Source organism: Mauremys reevesii, unplaced genomic scaffold (assembly GCF_016161935.1).
Source record: "Mauremys reevesii isolate NIE-2019 unplaced genomic scaffold, ASM1616193v1 Contig5, whole genome shotgun sequence".
NCBI lineage: Eukaryota > Metazoa > Chordata > Testudines > Geoemydidae > Mauremys > Mauremys reevesii.
This window is the reverse complement of record NW_024100862.1, coordinates 1,166,754-1,181,530: the sequence shown is the minus strand read 5'-3', so window position 1 is coordinate 1,181,530 and position 14,777 is coordinate 1,166,754. Positions and strand designations below refer to the sequence as shown.

The 14,777-nt window shown below is 43.9% G+C and overlaps 1 protein-coding gene across 1 annotated transcript in view; it reads right to left on the bottom strand.

Annotated features, from left to right (window-relative positions):
* The window catches only part of LOC120394302 (butyrophilin subfamily 3 member A2-like), a 31,757-nt gene extending 24,086 nt beyond the window's left edge, over positions 1 to 7,671 (bottom strand). Inside the window, exons 1-3 of the mRNA XM_039518555.1 lie at positions 7,570 to 7,671; positions 2,041 to 2,186; positions 492 to 842 (exon numbers count right to left, since the gene is read on the bottom strand). Coding sequence (XP_039374489.1) covers positions 492 to 842; positions 2,041 to 2,158 — 469 coding nt within the window. The 5' untranslated portion in view covers positions 2,159 to 2,186; positions 7,570 to 7,671. The remainder of the gene's footprint in view (positions 1 to 491; positions 843 to 2,040; positions 2,187 to 7,569) is intronic.
* Between the last annotated feature and the right edge of the window lie 7,106 nt (positions 7,672 to 14,777).

Here is a 14,777-nt window from a genome sequence, read left to right as displayed (position 1 = left end):
TGTAGATTAGGGAGGGTTGCTACAGGTTAATTGGGGCACCTGTAGTCAGTTAAGGCCCTGTCAGGAATCTAATAAAACACCCTGCTTCAGGCAGACAGGTGGTGTGAGGGAGGAGAGAGGACTGGAATTTGGAGGTGTGTTCCTGATCATTGAAATACCAGAGAACCAGAGGCAGGGAGACTCCCTCTCCCACCATCTAAGGACTGAGGGTAACCCCCACCTCAAGGGGGAAGAGGATAAGAAACCCTCAGAGTTGACAGGGGCTGGGGCTCAGAGTGAGGTGCAAACCCAGACCCCTCCCCCGCTTCCCTCCTTTACCACCTTCCTGGGCCACTAGTGGGGCCCTTGGTGCCCCAAGAGCAGGGGCAAGGAGTGGCATCCTAGCACCCCACCAAGAAAAGCGCAGAACCCACCATACCAACATCAGCCATTTTGCCACATTATATACTGTATTACCTTAGAGTGAAGAGAGAGAGAGCCATTCCACTCACCTGTCACATCCAGTTCTACCACCACCTCATCATACCAGGTCCCCAAAGAGACACTGCAGGTGTATTTCCCTTTGTCAGAGACAATGACATCCTTCAGGTTTAGAGACACATTTCCTGCTTGAAATTCAGTTTGGAAGAACTGCGTTCTGCCTCGGTATCTCTCATCCTGACTCTTTGCTTTATTTGGTCCATCATAGGTGCTCACATCTATTTTTTCTGAGCCTCTAGAAAGTATCCACTGGACAGTAATTGTCTCAGCATTATTACGAGTTGTCAGTTGGCAAGGCAGGACAACCCCTTCTCCAATGATAGCAATGACAGGATTCTGAGGAGGGATGATTTTAAACTGACCTGTGTGTAGACAGAAACAGAGGTTGTATCCATTGCCGATGCTCTCATTTGTTGATTCTATAGGAAACTATTGGCAAATAGTTTTGGGTCAACAGCAATTTTCATTGACTAAACTATTTGGCTGAAATATTTCACCTGCTCTAGCTGCACTTTTATACAGGAAAAAATGGAACTGGTAATGAATATCCAAAGCACCAAAGCCTCTTACATGGGAAGAACCACCAGCTGGTTGTACCCATGTATGGTTGTGCATGTAATTGCACAACCATACATGGGCACACTTATGCACATACATAGGTCCATAGATTCCAAGGCCAGAAAGGACCATTGTGATCATCAGGCCAAAGAAGTTCCCTAAAATAATTCCTAGAGCAGATCTTTTAGAAAAAACCTCCAATCTTAATTTAGAAGATATCAGTGATGCAGAATTCACCATGGCCCTTGGAAAATTGGTCAGTTACTCTCACCATTAAACATTTATATCTGAACAGTCCGAAATTTTATCACACATTTGGTATTTTAGTCACAGATGCCATATTCTGCCATTCTTTCTCACAATGAGTAACCCTGTGACTTGTAGCACTGACTTCAAGTGGGGCTATCACTGGAAATAGGTACCACCTAACATCAGTAAGTGTCTCACTTTGCATATCAAAGACCTAATATGTTTTGCATGGCTCTTCCATAATGGGGGCTTCAATGATGTGGGCCCATATCATCTGCTATGGGACATTCAGATTTTAATAGTGAATTTTAGTGATCCTGTAAGGAACTCAAAGAACAGCCCTGGAAATTGATATGAGAACCTGCCTAGTAAATTAACATAGGCCAATGAACAAAATAAGTCCCACATTAACTCTATGGTGAGGGATTGAATATGACTTAAGTGGTGCAGAGAAGTGAATTGCTCTCCCAAAGGGAATACATTTGTCTGTATGGATAAGCTGTATTAGAATAGTACATAATGTGATTGTTTGGCTTGCATTTGAGTCAGGTCAAGAGGTTGAACAGGACTGGTTATATGGGAATGTACCTGGAAAATAAAAATTTTAGATAGTTTTTTTTTAAATGAAACCTTATACCTCGCAAAGTAAAGGATGACATATGAATACATCATTTTTGTAATCTATGGTTTTCCATTGGCCCTGGTAATGATTAGTTATTTCATTGCATATGTTTAACACAGAACCCTATTTACCTGAAATCAAATGTGGCATCTGTAGAAAAGTTAGTATGTGAACAGCTGTCACCCAGTGAAATACGGACCCCATCACTGTGCAGGCTTTCAAGACATCAATAGGACAGTGATGAAACATCCAAGGGAAATTTTTAGTCTTCCAGTCTCTTCAAATGCAGAACAAAAAATGACAGCCGTGAGGGTAGAAATAGCTCAACACAGTAGGAAAAATAAAAAGAAACTTATAGACAAAGGACCTGATCCTGCTATTAATTGGAGCAGGATTGGAACCAATGTTCCTATATACTCTGAGCTGTGTTGAAGAAATATACCCATTACAGACCCTTCTTAGTCTTTCAAAGTAATTATCTTTACTGATAATTTTCCCACAGGAAGGAAGGAATAGGTAGTGCTGACCAGGGCCCTTGGGAAATGCGCAGGGGTTATAAAGGGATTTTGTCAGATACATTTTTTTTTAAATTAAAAACCTGTATTTAAGTTCTTAGCACTAAAAGATGATTGTGGGACAACTGCCTTCTTGACTGACACTGGGGACTGAAGTGGGGATTTACAGAACTGAAATCATAAACTGTTATGATTGAGCTAGCTAGACAGGTACTTAATGTGAGAAAAGTAACATCTCTATACCACCTATGAAGTGATCACTACACACACACACACACGGTGGATTACAATTCCTCATAGAAGGCCTGACCCAAAGCTCATTGAAGTCAGTGCCTTTTTTTAATAGGGTTTTTGATGTATTGCTAATTATCTATCTGTTAACAGGCCCTTTCAGAGAAATTTGGGGCCCCACTCCCTCCCATTTCACTGAATTTATGCAGATGTTACAGATCATTAATGATCTGGCGGATGGCATGGATTGCACCCTCAGCAAGTCTGCAGATGACACTAAACTGAGAGGAGTGGTAGATACTGGAGAGTAGGGATAGGATACAGAGGGACCTAGACAAATTAGAGGACTGGGCCAAAAAAATCTGATGAGGTTCAACAAGGACAAGTGCAGAGTCCTGCACTTAGGACAGAAGAATCCCATGCATTGCTACAGCCTAGGGACTGAGTGGCTAGGCAGGAGTTCTGCAGAAAAGGACCTTGGGGTTACAGTGGATGAGAAGCTGGATATGAGTCAACAGTTTGCCCTTGTTGCCAAGAAGGCTAATGGCATTTCGGGCTGTATAAGTAGGAGCATTGCCAACAAATCAGGGGATGTGATCATTCCCCTCTATTTGGCATTGGGGAGGCCTCATCTGGAGTACTGTGTCCAGTTTTGGGCCCCACACTACAAAAAGGATGTGGAAAAATTGGAAAGAGTCCAGCGGAGGGCAACAAAAATGATTAGGGGGCTGGAGCACATGATTTATGAGGAGAGGCTGAGGGAACTGGGATTATTTAGTCTGCAGAAGAGAAGAATGAGGGGGGATTTAATAGCTGTTTCAACTATCTGAACGGGGGTTCCAAAGAGGATGGATCTAGGCTGTTCTCAGTGGTAGCAGATGACAGAACAAGGAGTAATGGTCTCAAGCTGCAGTGAGGGAGGGTTAGGTTGGATATTAGGAAAACCTTTTTCACTAGGAGGATGGTGAAGCATTGGACTGGGTTACCTAGGGAGGTGGTGGAATCTTCTTCCTTAGAGGTTTTTAAGGTCAGACTTGACTAAGCCCTGGCTGGGATGATTTAGTTGGGAATTGGTCCTGCTTTGAGCAGGGGGTTGGACTAGATGACATGCTGAGGTCCCTTCCAACCCTGATACGTTATGATTCTATGATTCTCTGGTTTTGCCCCCCCCCGCCTTGTGCTCAGGGCCCTAGTACAATTGTTCCTCATTTCCTCCCCTCTGATCAACCCCATCTGCTAATAATATATCCCCATTATCAAGTCACATAGGAAAGATTGCTCAGTGTAGAATTTGAATAACAATCCATCCATCCATCCCTCCCCCCTAATCCCTCCTATATCTAATTATAAATTCCACACCATTCTTTTGATATTTTTAAACTCAGTCCTGCCCAGCTCAGGTTGGAATGGGACTGGATTCTCCTTGGAGTCCAGCAATGCTCCTGGATAGACACAAGGGCACCCAGCAAAGTGCGCTAGGCACTCAGCCCTCTGTAAGGGTGAGTTCCAACGTTCTCCCAATAAAGGAAAATGAAAGATCGGAGCTCAAATGGAGGCCAGATCTCCTGCAGAACAAAATGGAACTACACATCAGTTCCCACTACTGTACTTTTAAATCCTATCAATGCACCTTTCTGTGGATCAGTCTGTACACTCTCTATGCACACAGAAGTTAAGATCAGAGTGTGCTTTTCACTAGGTCTGGAAGGAAATAAAGGGAAACAAAGATTTAAAAGGGGGGGAGGGAATAGATAGGACTGATTCTCTGTTCATATAATCCATAGAGTTACTCCAGATTTACACCTGTGCGAAAGCAGTATCTGATCTGTTTTTAAAAAGGGTCAAATGTTTCTGTCTTAACTTTCAAAATATTTTACTCCCTTTTTCAAAAGAAATCAGAAACTATCATTATCTCCAGGTCTCCTTTGCCACATGAACTAGAAAGGGGATTACTCACACACAGACAAACATAGGCGGCAGGTTTGTATAATTTCTGCTGGTGTCCAAAATGGTGGTGCTCCCCCCACCCCCTGTTCCTGCCCTGTAAGATGATATAAAATGAAGCTACAATGCGTCGGTGCCACAAGATTACAAGGGTCAATTAAAAGTGGAAAGTATTATATTTTGTTGCACCTGTTGTGACGAAGTGGGAATGTTCTTAATGTTTTCTCTGAATACTGTGTGGGTGCCTCAGTTTCCCCTGCAAGATGCCAACTGAAGGGGCAAAGAGATCAGGTGGCCTCCTTGTTCGGAAGAGACACAAAGGCCAGAGGAGGGAATGTCAGTTTGGAGCTGGCTGGGGAAATGGGGAGAGGCCCAGAACTTGGGTCTGGGTTCCCCACCCCCCAAGATGGACCTGACTGAGAGGTCCTGTTTTCTGTACCTACAAGCTCTGTTTTAGACTGTATTCCTGTCATCTAATAAACCTTCTGTTTTACTGGCTGGCTGAGAGTCACGTATGACTGCAGAGTTGGAGTGCAGGGACCTCTGGCTGCCCCAGGACCTGCCTGGGCAGACTCGCTGCAGAAAGCGCATGGTGGGCGTGCTGAATGCTCCAAGGTCAGACCCAGGAAGGTGTAAGCTTCTTGCCCTGGAGACAGTCTGCTCAGAGAGAGTCCTGAATGGCTTTGTATGGAGTAGTTCCAAAGCATCCCAGCATCCCTTTCCATACCATGCACTTCCCTGAAGTCCGCACAGGCACTGACACTCTCTCCTCTGGCCTTTGTCTCTTTTCCAGGCATTAGGAGGCCACCTGATCTCTTTGTTCTCCAACACCTTCAGTTGGCACCTTGCAGGAGAGTGGCCCAGGCCATCAGTTGCCCGGAGACAGGGTTTCAGTCATTCTGTGTGCAGACGGCACTACACTAGCCCTCTAGGGCTCTACAACAATCACATCCTCTTATCCCACCATCTAGATCCTTGAGAAATGCATAGGGGAAACTGAGGGATCCACACAGTATTCAGAGAAAACATTAAGAACATTCCCACTTTGTAACACCTGTATATGACTAGTTATATACTTTAAAGGGTATAAAATAATCAAGTATTGTGCAAAACACAATGATACTCCAAACTGACCACCAAATTTAAATTGCACATTTTTCCCCTCAGGTGAGGGGTCTGGGGTGGGGCTGGGGATGAGGGGTTCACAGTGCAGAAGGGGCTCAGAGTTGGGCTGCTGGGGGCACAGGCTCTGGGGTGGGGCAGGGCTGGGGATAAGGAACTTGGGGTGCAGACAGGCTGCCCCAGGGCTAGGGACAGAGAGGACTCCCCTCCCACTGGCAGCAGCAAGCTCCAGGGGAGGGACCCCTCCTCTTCCCCCACTTCCCCCGGCAGCACAGTCACTCTGCACCATGGTCACCGCACATGCTCCTAGGGCCTCTCTCAGGTACAGAAAGCCCACTCGCCTCCCCTATGGTGGGTACCAGGGCGGGGAAGGGAGTTGCCATCACGTGTGGCCTCCTCTGCTGCTGCCCCTCACCCTAGCTTCACTGGGGATGGGGGATGGAGCTGCCCCATGCTCAGCGTGGGGCAGGACTGGGGGCTGCAGGGTGGTGGGGTGGGGGGCAGGGTGTCACAAAATTCACCCAAGCCCCAGCTGCTCAGGTCTAGGAAGCCCCCCTCCCCATCTCCCCTGTGGTGGGTGGGTGCTGGGGGGGGGACTGCCATCACATGTGGCTTCCTTTCTCCCCTGCTGCAGCCTGCTGCCCCTCACCCTAACCTCACTGGGGGTGTGGGAAGGGGATGCCCCTTGCCCAGCGTGGGGCAGGAGTGGGGGCTGCGGGGGAGGAGGGGGTGGATCACAGGGTCAAACCTCACCGAAGCCCCAGCAGCTGCTCAGGTGAGTGAGGTCAACTCCAGATGTCATCTCCTGGCCGGAAGTCCCCTTGGCGTCTCCTCCAGGTGGGTGCCAGGGGACCGGGAGAGATGGCTCCCAAGCACGTACGTGCCCCCTCCCCTCTCCCCCTCCTCCTCCTGAGGTGCTCCAACAGTCTGCCTGCTGCTGTTCTCTATAGCCTTAGGCAGAAGCAGTGGTGGGCAGCAGGCAGCACAAGCAAGGGAGAGGCACGGGCTGTTTTCTTTCAGGCAGGGAAGCTCTGAGGCAGAGGGGGGACGCTCTGGGGCGGGGCCCGCTCCAGGCAGGGCCAGGGGAGAAACCCAGCTCCAAATATTGGTGGAGCACAGACCCCAGCCTTGAATATTCCTGGTCCTCGAGACCATATAACCTGCCGCCCCTGCAGACAAAAGGCTAAAAAATAAAGGCTCATTAACTTTAAATGGCATTTGGGTGCCTAGCACCCATAGACCTTATTTAAAATCCCATCGACAGACTGATACAGATACATACACAAAAAGGCTGGCCATCCATAATTTTATGTATAAACTGTCTGGAAAACACAGGACATATTTAATTTTTCAATACAAAAAGAGAGCAACAACCTTTTTGTGTGCACTTGTGGCAAAACCAATACATTGCAGTGGAGAACACAGGCTTCTTTGTCTTGGCTGATTTGAGAACACAGCTCTTTTAAGCATCGTTACTAGTTTATAAAAAAAGCTCAGTGCTCACACCCCACTATTAATATAAGGAGCTGTCTGAAAACTCTCCCATACAGAAACAACCTCAAATTCCTCATCTTTCTTCATGTCTGTTGGCTAGTTCACTTTATTCCTGAGATTAATGCCTGAAATAAGGTGAAACATACTATTCTGAGCAAATTCATTCTTACCTGCAAATGGCAGTAATGTTTCTCTGTCATGCAGTTTCAGACTTGGAAGAATCTAATTTTAATTCTCAAATTTAATCCGTCGGTGAGGCTTTTTTTTACCAGATCACTAGGCCAACATCCATCTGAATATCCCTGTAAACACGACAAGTTTTATTTCTGTTTTAGCTAAACTGTGATTTCTTACCTGAATAGCAGAATCCGGGGCAGCCATTACATGCTGTACGGGGATTAAGGCTGAGACAAAGCTTTCTCCTGTTACAGATCCCTTTTATGGCTATTGAACTTTGTTCTTTACTCTTCTGTATTTATCTAGTGTGAGTTTAACAATCTGCTCAGTCAAGTCAGTGTATGGAAGAAATCATGTGACAAAGGAGCAATACCATCCCTGCCCCACTTCCTCCAGGGATTAATTGTAGTGTGTTGAAAACTGTGTTTAAATTACAAGCTATCACTTTCAGTTTGCAAAGGGTTTCCTGGTCCTGATTGCATGCTAGGTGGCTCTGCAGAAAGGTGTGTGATCTGGATCATTCAGCAGGCAGACTACAGAGAGCCGGCCTAGAGCAAGGTGAAGTGAGTTCTGCCTCTCTCTTTTAGGAAACAACCTTCTCTCTCTCTCCAGGGCTGGCTCTAGGCACCAGCATTCCAAGCATGTGCTTGGGGTGGCACTTTCCAAGGGGCTGCACTCCGGTTATTTATTTTATTTTATTTTTTTTGCTTGAGGCGGCAAAAAACCTGGAGCTGGCCCTGTCTCTCTCTGTTTTGCGGTTCTTGTCTGGTAGTGTTCTGGATTCTAAGCAATAAACAGTGTTAGGCTGCAACTTTCCAACAATAATATTTTATGTTTTTATCTAACCTCTCAGTGTGTGCACCATGAATGGAACACTAATAACTGGTGATTGGTCTTTTACTAATAGCAAAGTACTACCCTAATCTTGGTAATGGCTCAGACGTGCTTGTCAGTGCCAAAGGTCTGCCCACTCCCTGCTCAGACAGGAATAGCAGGTGCACAGCACCAGCTTACACCTGCATACCCGGATCCAAAGTTCAGGAGGGTTTGCAGGAGCATATGCAGAAGGGAAGGCTTATAAACCTTAAATCCTTGGGCACCTTTGCAGCACGATTCATCATCCAGCCTATAGTTATTCATCAACCAAATACTGCAATAAAACTGAAAACCATTTTCTATGAGAAAGAATCAGACAGAATAGAGAGATTTGATTGGGTCCATTACACTCACAGAGATTCTGTAAGGCCAACAGGCAGACTGAAATTGCAAGCAAATGTTAGTCTGAATATTAGCGATACCCTTCATATTATTAATCTGTTTCTGCTCTATTTGAGACTAGCAGGAGCTGTTATGATGTATTTTCAGTAGCATTTTCCTCTCAGTTTTCCCCTGTTGTTTGTCTAGTTTCTGTCTACCCTGTCCAGAGGCACACTGGGAGCATCTGAAGCACTATTACCCTGCATTTGTGAAAGTATAGATGGTCACTGATAAGGAAAAGTCCCAGTCTTTCAGTATTTGGTACTTGGGATTATAATACACTATAATTATTATATTAGTGCCTTGTCTCATGATTTTTGCATCACAGTGTTCCTTCCAACTCACATAACAAGTTGAATCCTTTTGTTCAAAGCAAAATTTAAACAACAAAATAGTTGTTTCAACTAAATCAATATTTTCATGAAAAATATTTTGAAAAAAAAAATCTTTGTGTATTCCCATGTTCTTTTGTTGGTTTCTACCCCATTACTCCCTGCTGATACCTACAGTATGTTAGTGGAATCATGATTATTTGTAGGGCAATAGGCTTTAGTGTGAGAAGACTCCCTCTGTTCAGGTGATGGCATCACAGAAATAGCTCTTGCCCTCCCACTTGGTGTTGCTCTGTGTTCTAACATGTTGCCCTTAAAGGTAAGAGTTAATATTTATAGATTGAGCTGCTCTGGAAATAGCAGAAACTCTAGGGCTCTCAGAGTCTAGGCTCCCAACTCTGCAGCAGGGATCCTGGAAATACAAGAGGCTCTCAAGTTTTCCCGGTTCACTGCTGCAAGTCTAGGAGTCTGGAGGTCCTGGGATAGGCCCCAGGGTTTGCAACTCTGGGAAAGCCAGCCATGCAGACCGACCTGGGGCTGAATACCCAGGGCTTCTGGGTCAGCTGGTGGGGCAGCTCTTGGGAGTCCCAGAAGCAGAGTGAAACAGAAGGAACCAGAAATCCTGAGTTTTGGCCAGCTCTGTCTAGCACAGTGGAACCCAACAAGTGCTTCTGCAGGCACCAGTTTCCATTCCCAAAGGAGATCAGACAGGTTTTGCCTCTGAGGGACTACTGCCACACCTGGATGATTTGTCACTTATCCTGTGGATATTGGATTTTTAATTCCATCTGCACTGCGCTCTTATCATCTAGAAATGCTGCGTGGCAGGGTTTAATATTTAACTACAGAATCATCCTGTTTTACGGACAGGATTTTTCAAATGAAGCTAAGGGAGCTGGGCACCCATATTCCACTGATTTTCAGTTAGGCCCCTTTGAAAATCCCAGCTTAATTTTCCTTTAAAGTTGTGTGACAACTGTATTAGCTACGGATCCATGTGTGTCCCAGGAAATTAGCAAGAGATATTGGGTGCTGTAATATCTTTTGTTAGATCAACTTCTGTTGGTGAGAGAGACAAGCTTTCGATATTACAGAGAGCTCTTCTTCAGTTCTGGGAAAGTATCTCAGGCCTGGTCTACACTAGGGGGCGGGGTGATGTAAGATACGTAACTTCAGCTACGGGAATAGCGTAGCTGAAGTGGAAGTATCTTATTTCAACTTACCTCCCATCCTCACGGTGCAGGATCAATGGCTGCGGCCCCCTCTGTCGATTCTGCTACCGCCGCTCACCCTGGTGGAGTTCCGGAGTCGACTGGAGCACGTTCGGGGATCGATATATCACGTCTAGATGAGAAGCGATATATCGATCCCCGATAAACCGATCGCTACCCGCTGATCCGGCGTATAGTGTAGACATACCCTCAGAGTGTCACTGCTAAATACAAGGGTGAAAGGAAGGGACAGGTGGGAAAGGCAGTTGGAGGTGGCGGGAGGGGGGTTGTTAGTGGGTTATAGATTGTTGTAATAAGCCATAGATCCAGTGTCTCTATTCAGTTCAGGTTTTTTAGTGTCTAGCAATGTTATGAATTTAAGCTCCCCGACATATCTTTTGAAAATGTTTGAGCAGGTTTCCTTTGAGGATGAGGACTGACAGATCAGATGTCACCCACTTTGTTTCTCAACTGTATAAGCTGTTAGGGGAAAGGGTATGCTGAAACTTTATACCCTAACCTGCAGTCAGTGCTGATTGAAAGCTTCTCATCTCCTTATCAGGTGAGAATATGTGTAATGGAGCAAATTTTGCAATGTTACTTCTTAGTCTTAAGTACAGGAAGAGCTGGTAATGGCACTTTAATTAACATAGCCTAACTTTCCTTTACAGAGCCCTGCTTTTTTTGCTGTTTTGCTTTTTTCCCAAATGGCTTGTATCTTTTCCAAACTTTAACTGTTTGGGCTGAAATTGTCCTACTTGGTCTCCACTTCAGGTTAAACTATTTTTAGAAAGTTTAAGTAAAAATGATCCAGTCATTTCTGAGAATTAGGTTAGGGGAAAACACTATGTGATTATGGTGTATTGAAAACTGTGTTAAAATGATAAGCTATCACTTTAAATTGTCAGGAATTATTCCTAGTGCTGCTTGCAGGCTAGGGGGCTCTACAGGGAAGTGTGTGATCTGCGTCTTCAGCAGTCAGTCTGCAAAGAACCAGCCTAGAGCAAGCTGGTGTGAGTTTTGCATCACTGCCTAAGGGAGCCGCCTGCTTTGTCTCTCTCTGGTATTGGTTCTTGCATGTTAAAGTTCAAGATTCTAAGCAATAAGGTAGTGTTACACTGCAATCTTCCAAGAAAAGTATTTTACAAGTTTTTTTTTTAATCTAATTTCACTGCTTGTATGCTGTGAACATAACATTGATTATGTAATTAAAGTCTATCATAATGCATGCACGCAAACTGGCAAACTAAGGTTGCAAAGACAACCTTAATTCTAGCATATTCAGTGCTTGACCTTGCAACCTTAATGTCATAATGTTATTTTCTCATTAAATTCCATTATGTGCACCCATTTGCTGGACTGTAAAAATGCTGGGTCTCAGTACTGTGGGTTCTAGTCTCAGCTCTGTCAGAAATAACTTTGTGTTGCCTTTCTGATCCTCAGTTACCACTTCTATTAAATGTTGTATATGTATGTGGTGTTGGGGGATTGATATCTGCTTACATACATTTCTTCCTAAATAACAAGGGTTGTGAAGTTCAGAGAATTATTGGGTCAGGCAGTGGAAGAGGTTAGACTAGAAATCATGCCCGCCTAACTCCCAGTCTAGTGTCCGTTTTCCTCCTGCCACAAAGTACTTGATAGAGCAAACTAGCAACAGTGGCAGGAGGAGCCTTTGTGCCCGAGACCTTTGCAGTCATTTCAGAATGACAAAGGAGGCTCAGGAGGGTCTGGGAGCAAGTGCAGCAAAATGGGTCAAAAGTGTATTTTCAGATATGTCAAGCACATGTGAAATGGAGATTTTTTGCAGCTGATAATTCAGCCAGATCTGGACAAATTTTCACAAAGGCTGCAGAAGATACCACTGTGACCTCAGGGCTATCTGCCTACAAGATTTCAGATAGAGCTGGGTAAAAATTTATCAAAATTCTTGTAGGCAAAAAATACATATTCAGTGGCACTGAAACATTTAATGAATTTGTATAGATTTTGCAGAAATGTTTCAGCAAAAAAAAATGGAAAAAATTGAACTAATTTATTTTAACATTTTGATTATACTGTTCAAAATGACTTTTTTTCTTTTGAAATTTCCTTTAATTTTATGTAATTAAAAGTGCTCAGAATCCAAATGAAACATTTCATTTTGCGTTGAACTGTTATATTCAACCCCAAAAATTTATTTTCTTTAAAAAACTATTCATTGTTCATAGAATCATAGAATCATAGACTTATTAATTCCTAAATGCATGACCTTGCACTTTTCACTAATAAATTTCATCCTATTGCTATTACTCCAGTTTACAAGGTGATCCAGATCTTCCTGTGTGATATCCTGGTCCTTCTCTGTATTGGCAATACCTCCCAGCTTTGTGTCATCCGTAAACTTTATTAGCACATTTCTGCTTTTTGTGCTGAGGTCAGTAATAAAAAGATTAAATAAGACTGGTCCCAAAACTGATCCCTGAGGAACTCCACTAGTAACCTCCTTCCAGCCTGACAGTTCACCTTTCAGTATGACCCATTGTAGTCTCCCCTTTAACCAGTTCCTTATCCACCTTTCAATTTTCATATTGATCCCCATCTTTTCCAATTTAGCTAATAATTCCCCATGTGGAACTGTACAAAATGCCTTACTGAAATCGAGGTAAATTAGATCCACTGCATTTCCTTTGTCTAAAAAATTTGTTACCTTCTTAAAGAAGGAGATCAGGTTGGTTTGGCACAATCTACCTTTTGTAAAACCATGTTGTATTTTGTGCCAATTACCACCGACCTCAATGTCCTTAACTACTTTCTCCTTCAAATTTTTTTTCTAAGACCTTGCATACTACAGATGTCAAACTAATAGGTCTGTAGTTTCCTGGATAACTTTTTTCCCCTTTCTTAAAAATAGGAACTATGTTAGTAATTCTCCAGTCATACGGTACAACCCAAAATGTTTTTTTAGGTTTTCAGTCTTGCCAGCAAACTTAAAAAAAACATTTTTCACACACATCTAGTTTTAAGTTCCTAATCCAGTATCCTGAGGCCTAGAGCTGTTAAAAATTAGTGAAGTATTGGGAAAAACATACAAGCATTTTTTCTCACTAACTTTGTGCTTTGAAAATGGCTGAGCTAATCAAACTTTAAATAAAAATGTGACATATCAGTCACCAGTCATAGAAAATTCCATTCTGAAAGGGGAAAAGAAATGGCACAGTTACAAGCAACTGCAAAGAGGGGCTCCTAATAGAAAATTATAGACAACCTTATTTCTGGGTTCCAGTTCTAGTTCATAATTATTTTATAGTTTATTGGGCTTACCCCTCCCTCCCTGGCTGTATTGTTGATGTGTGTGTGGTTTGAGAGAGAGGCTGTGAGAATGGGAATTGAAACAAAGCATTCTTTTAGTGGATGGAGCAGCCTGTATCAGCCTACTGTGCTAGGCTCTGGCTGCATTAACATTTAGTGGATTTTAGACAACATTTTCTTGCCTCATTTCTTTGGTTTCCCATGATTTCATATTGGTATCAGAACTGTGGGATGGGTCGTACTCAGAGGCTTGCTATGTGAAAGGGGTCACCAGTTTAAAAGTTTGAGAACCACTGCCATAGATTATCCATCTTTCAGCAGGAGGACTGAGCTGCAACTCCCTAGCACGGGAACAAAGGACTGTAGAGGTATGAAGGAGAGGTATAAATGTTGTGGGAAGCTGTCAGGGGTAGACCTGGGATTCTGATCAAGGAAGATCAGACAGAGGGAGAGATGGAGCTTGAACAATGGGGGTTCACTGCAGCTTAGCTGGGCTCCAGCTTTGCAGAATGGACTATGCTTTAACCTTCATTTCTCCATACTAACCAAGTACTTCCTATGCCATGTTCCAGTCAACTAATAACCTCTACTGTTTGACAGCATTGGCTGAGTGCCACTGCAGATGCTTATGGAGGTGCATTGATCCCTAAGATTGCACAAATCTCCCTCGGGTATGTCTCAGTGGGACTCACTGAATAGAGCTCACGGTGTCAAACAGGAGTGGTGACAGTTCAGGGCTCCAGTCTAAGGAGGCTCTGAAGCTTCATGGCTTACCCAAAGTGGGACCCCAAGAAACTCTGGCACACTGAAGGAGTGAGAGGGAACTAGAAACTGTTCCAAAGCTGGGGCTATTGCAATAGTCCTGTGGATCTGTGTCAGATGAATACTTTATACCTCAGAGATATGTGGTTTATGAAAGTGTATATTTCCACCAGAGAATTCAAGAACCAGGTGAAACTGTTGAATGTTTTGTAAGAGCTCTGTATACATGAATACTGTGATTTTTGGCAATGCAAAACAGGAAAATATCAGATACAGGCTAGTTATTGGGTTAACAGATAAAAGCATTTCACAGCAGCTAAAACTGAAGAGAGATTTAACCCTGGCCACAGCTATTCAAATAGCAAAGATGTATGAGCTGGTAAGACAGCAAAACCAAGCGCAACAAGCCAAACTTGAAAAACAAGAAACTAGTTTAGCTGCAGTAAAGAGATTTAGCATAACTGTAAAAAGGTATACCTATCTCCTAGAACTGGAAGGGACCCTGAAGGGTTATCAAGTCCAGCCCCCTGCC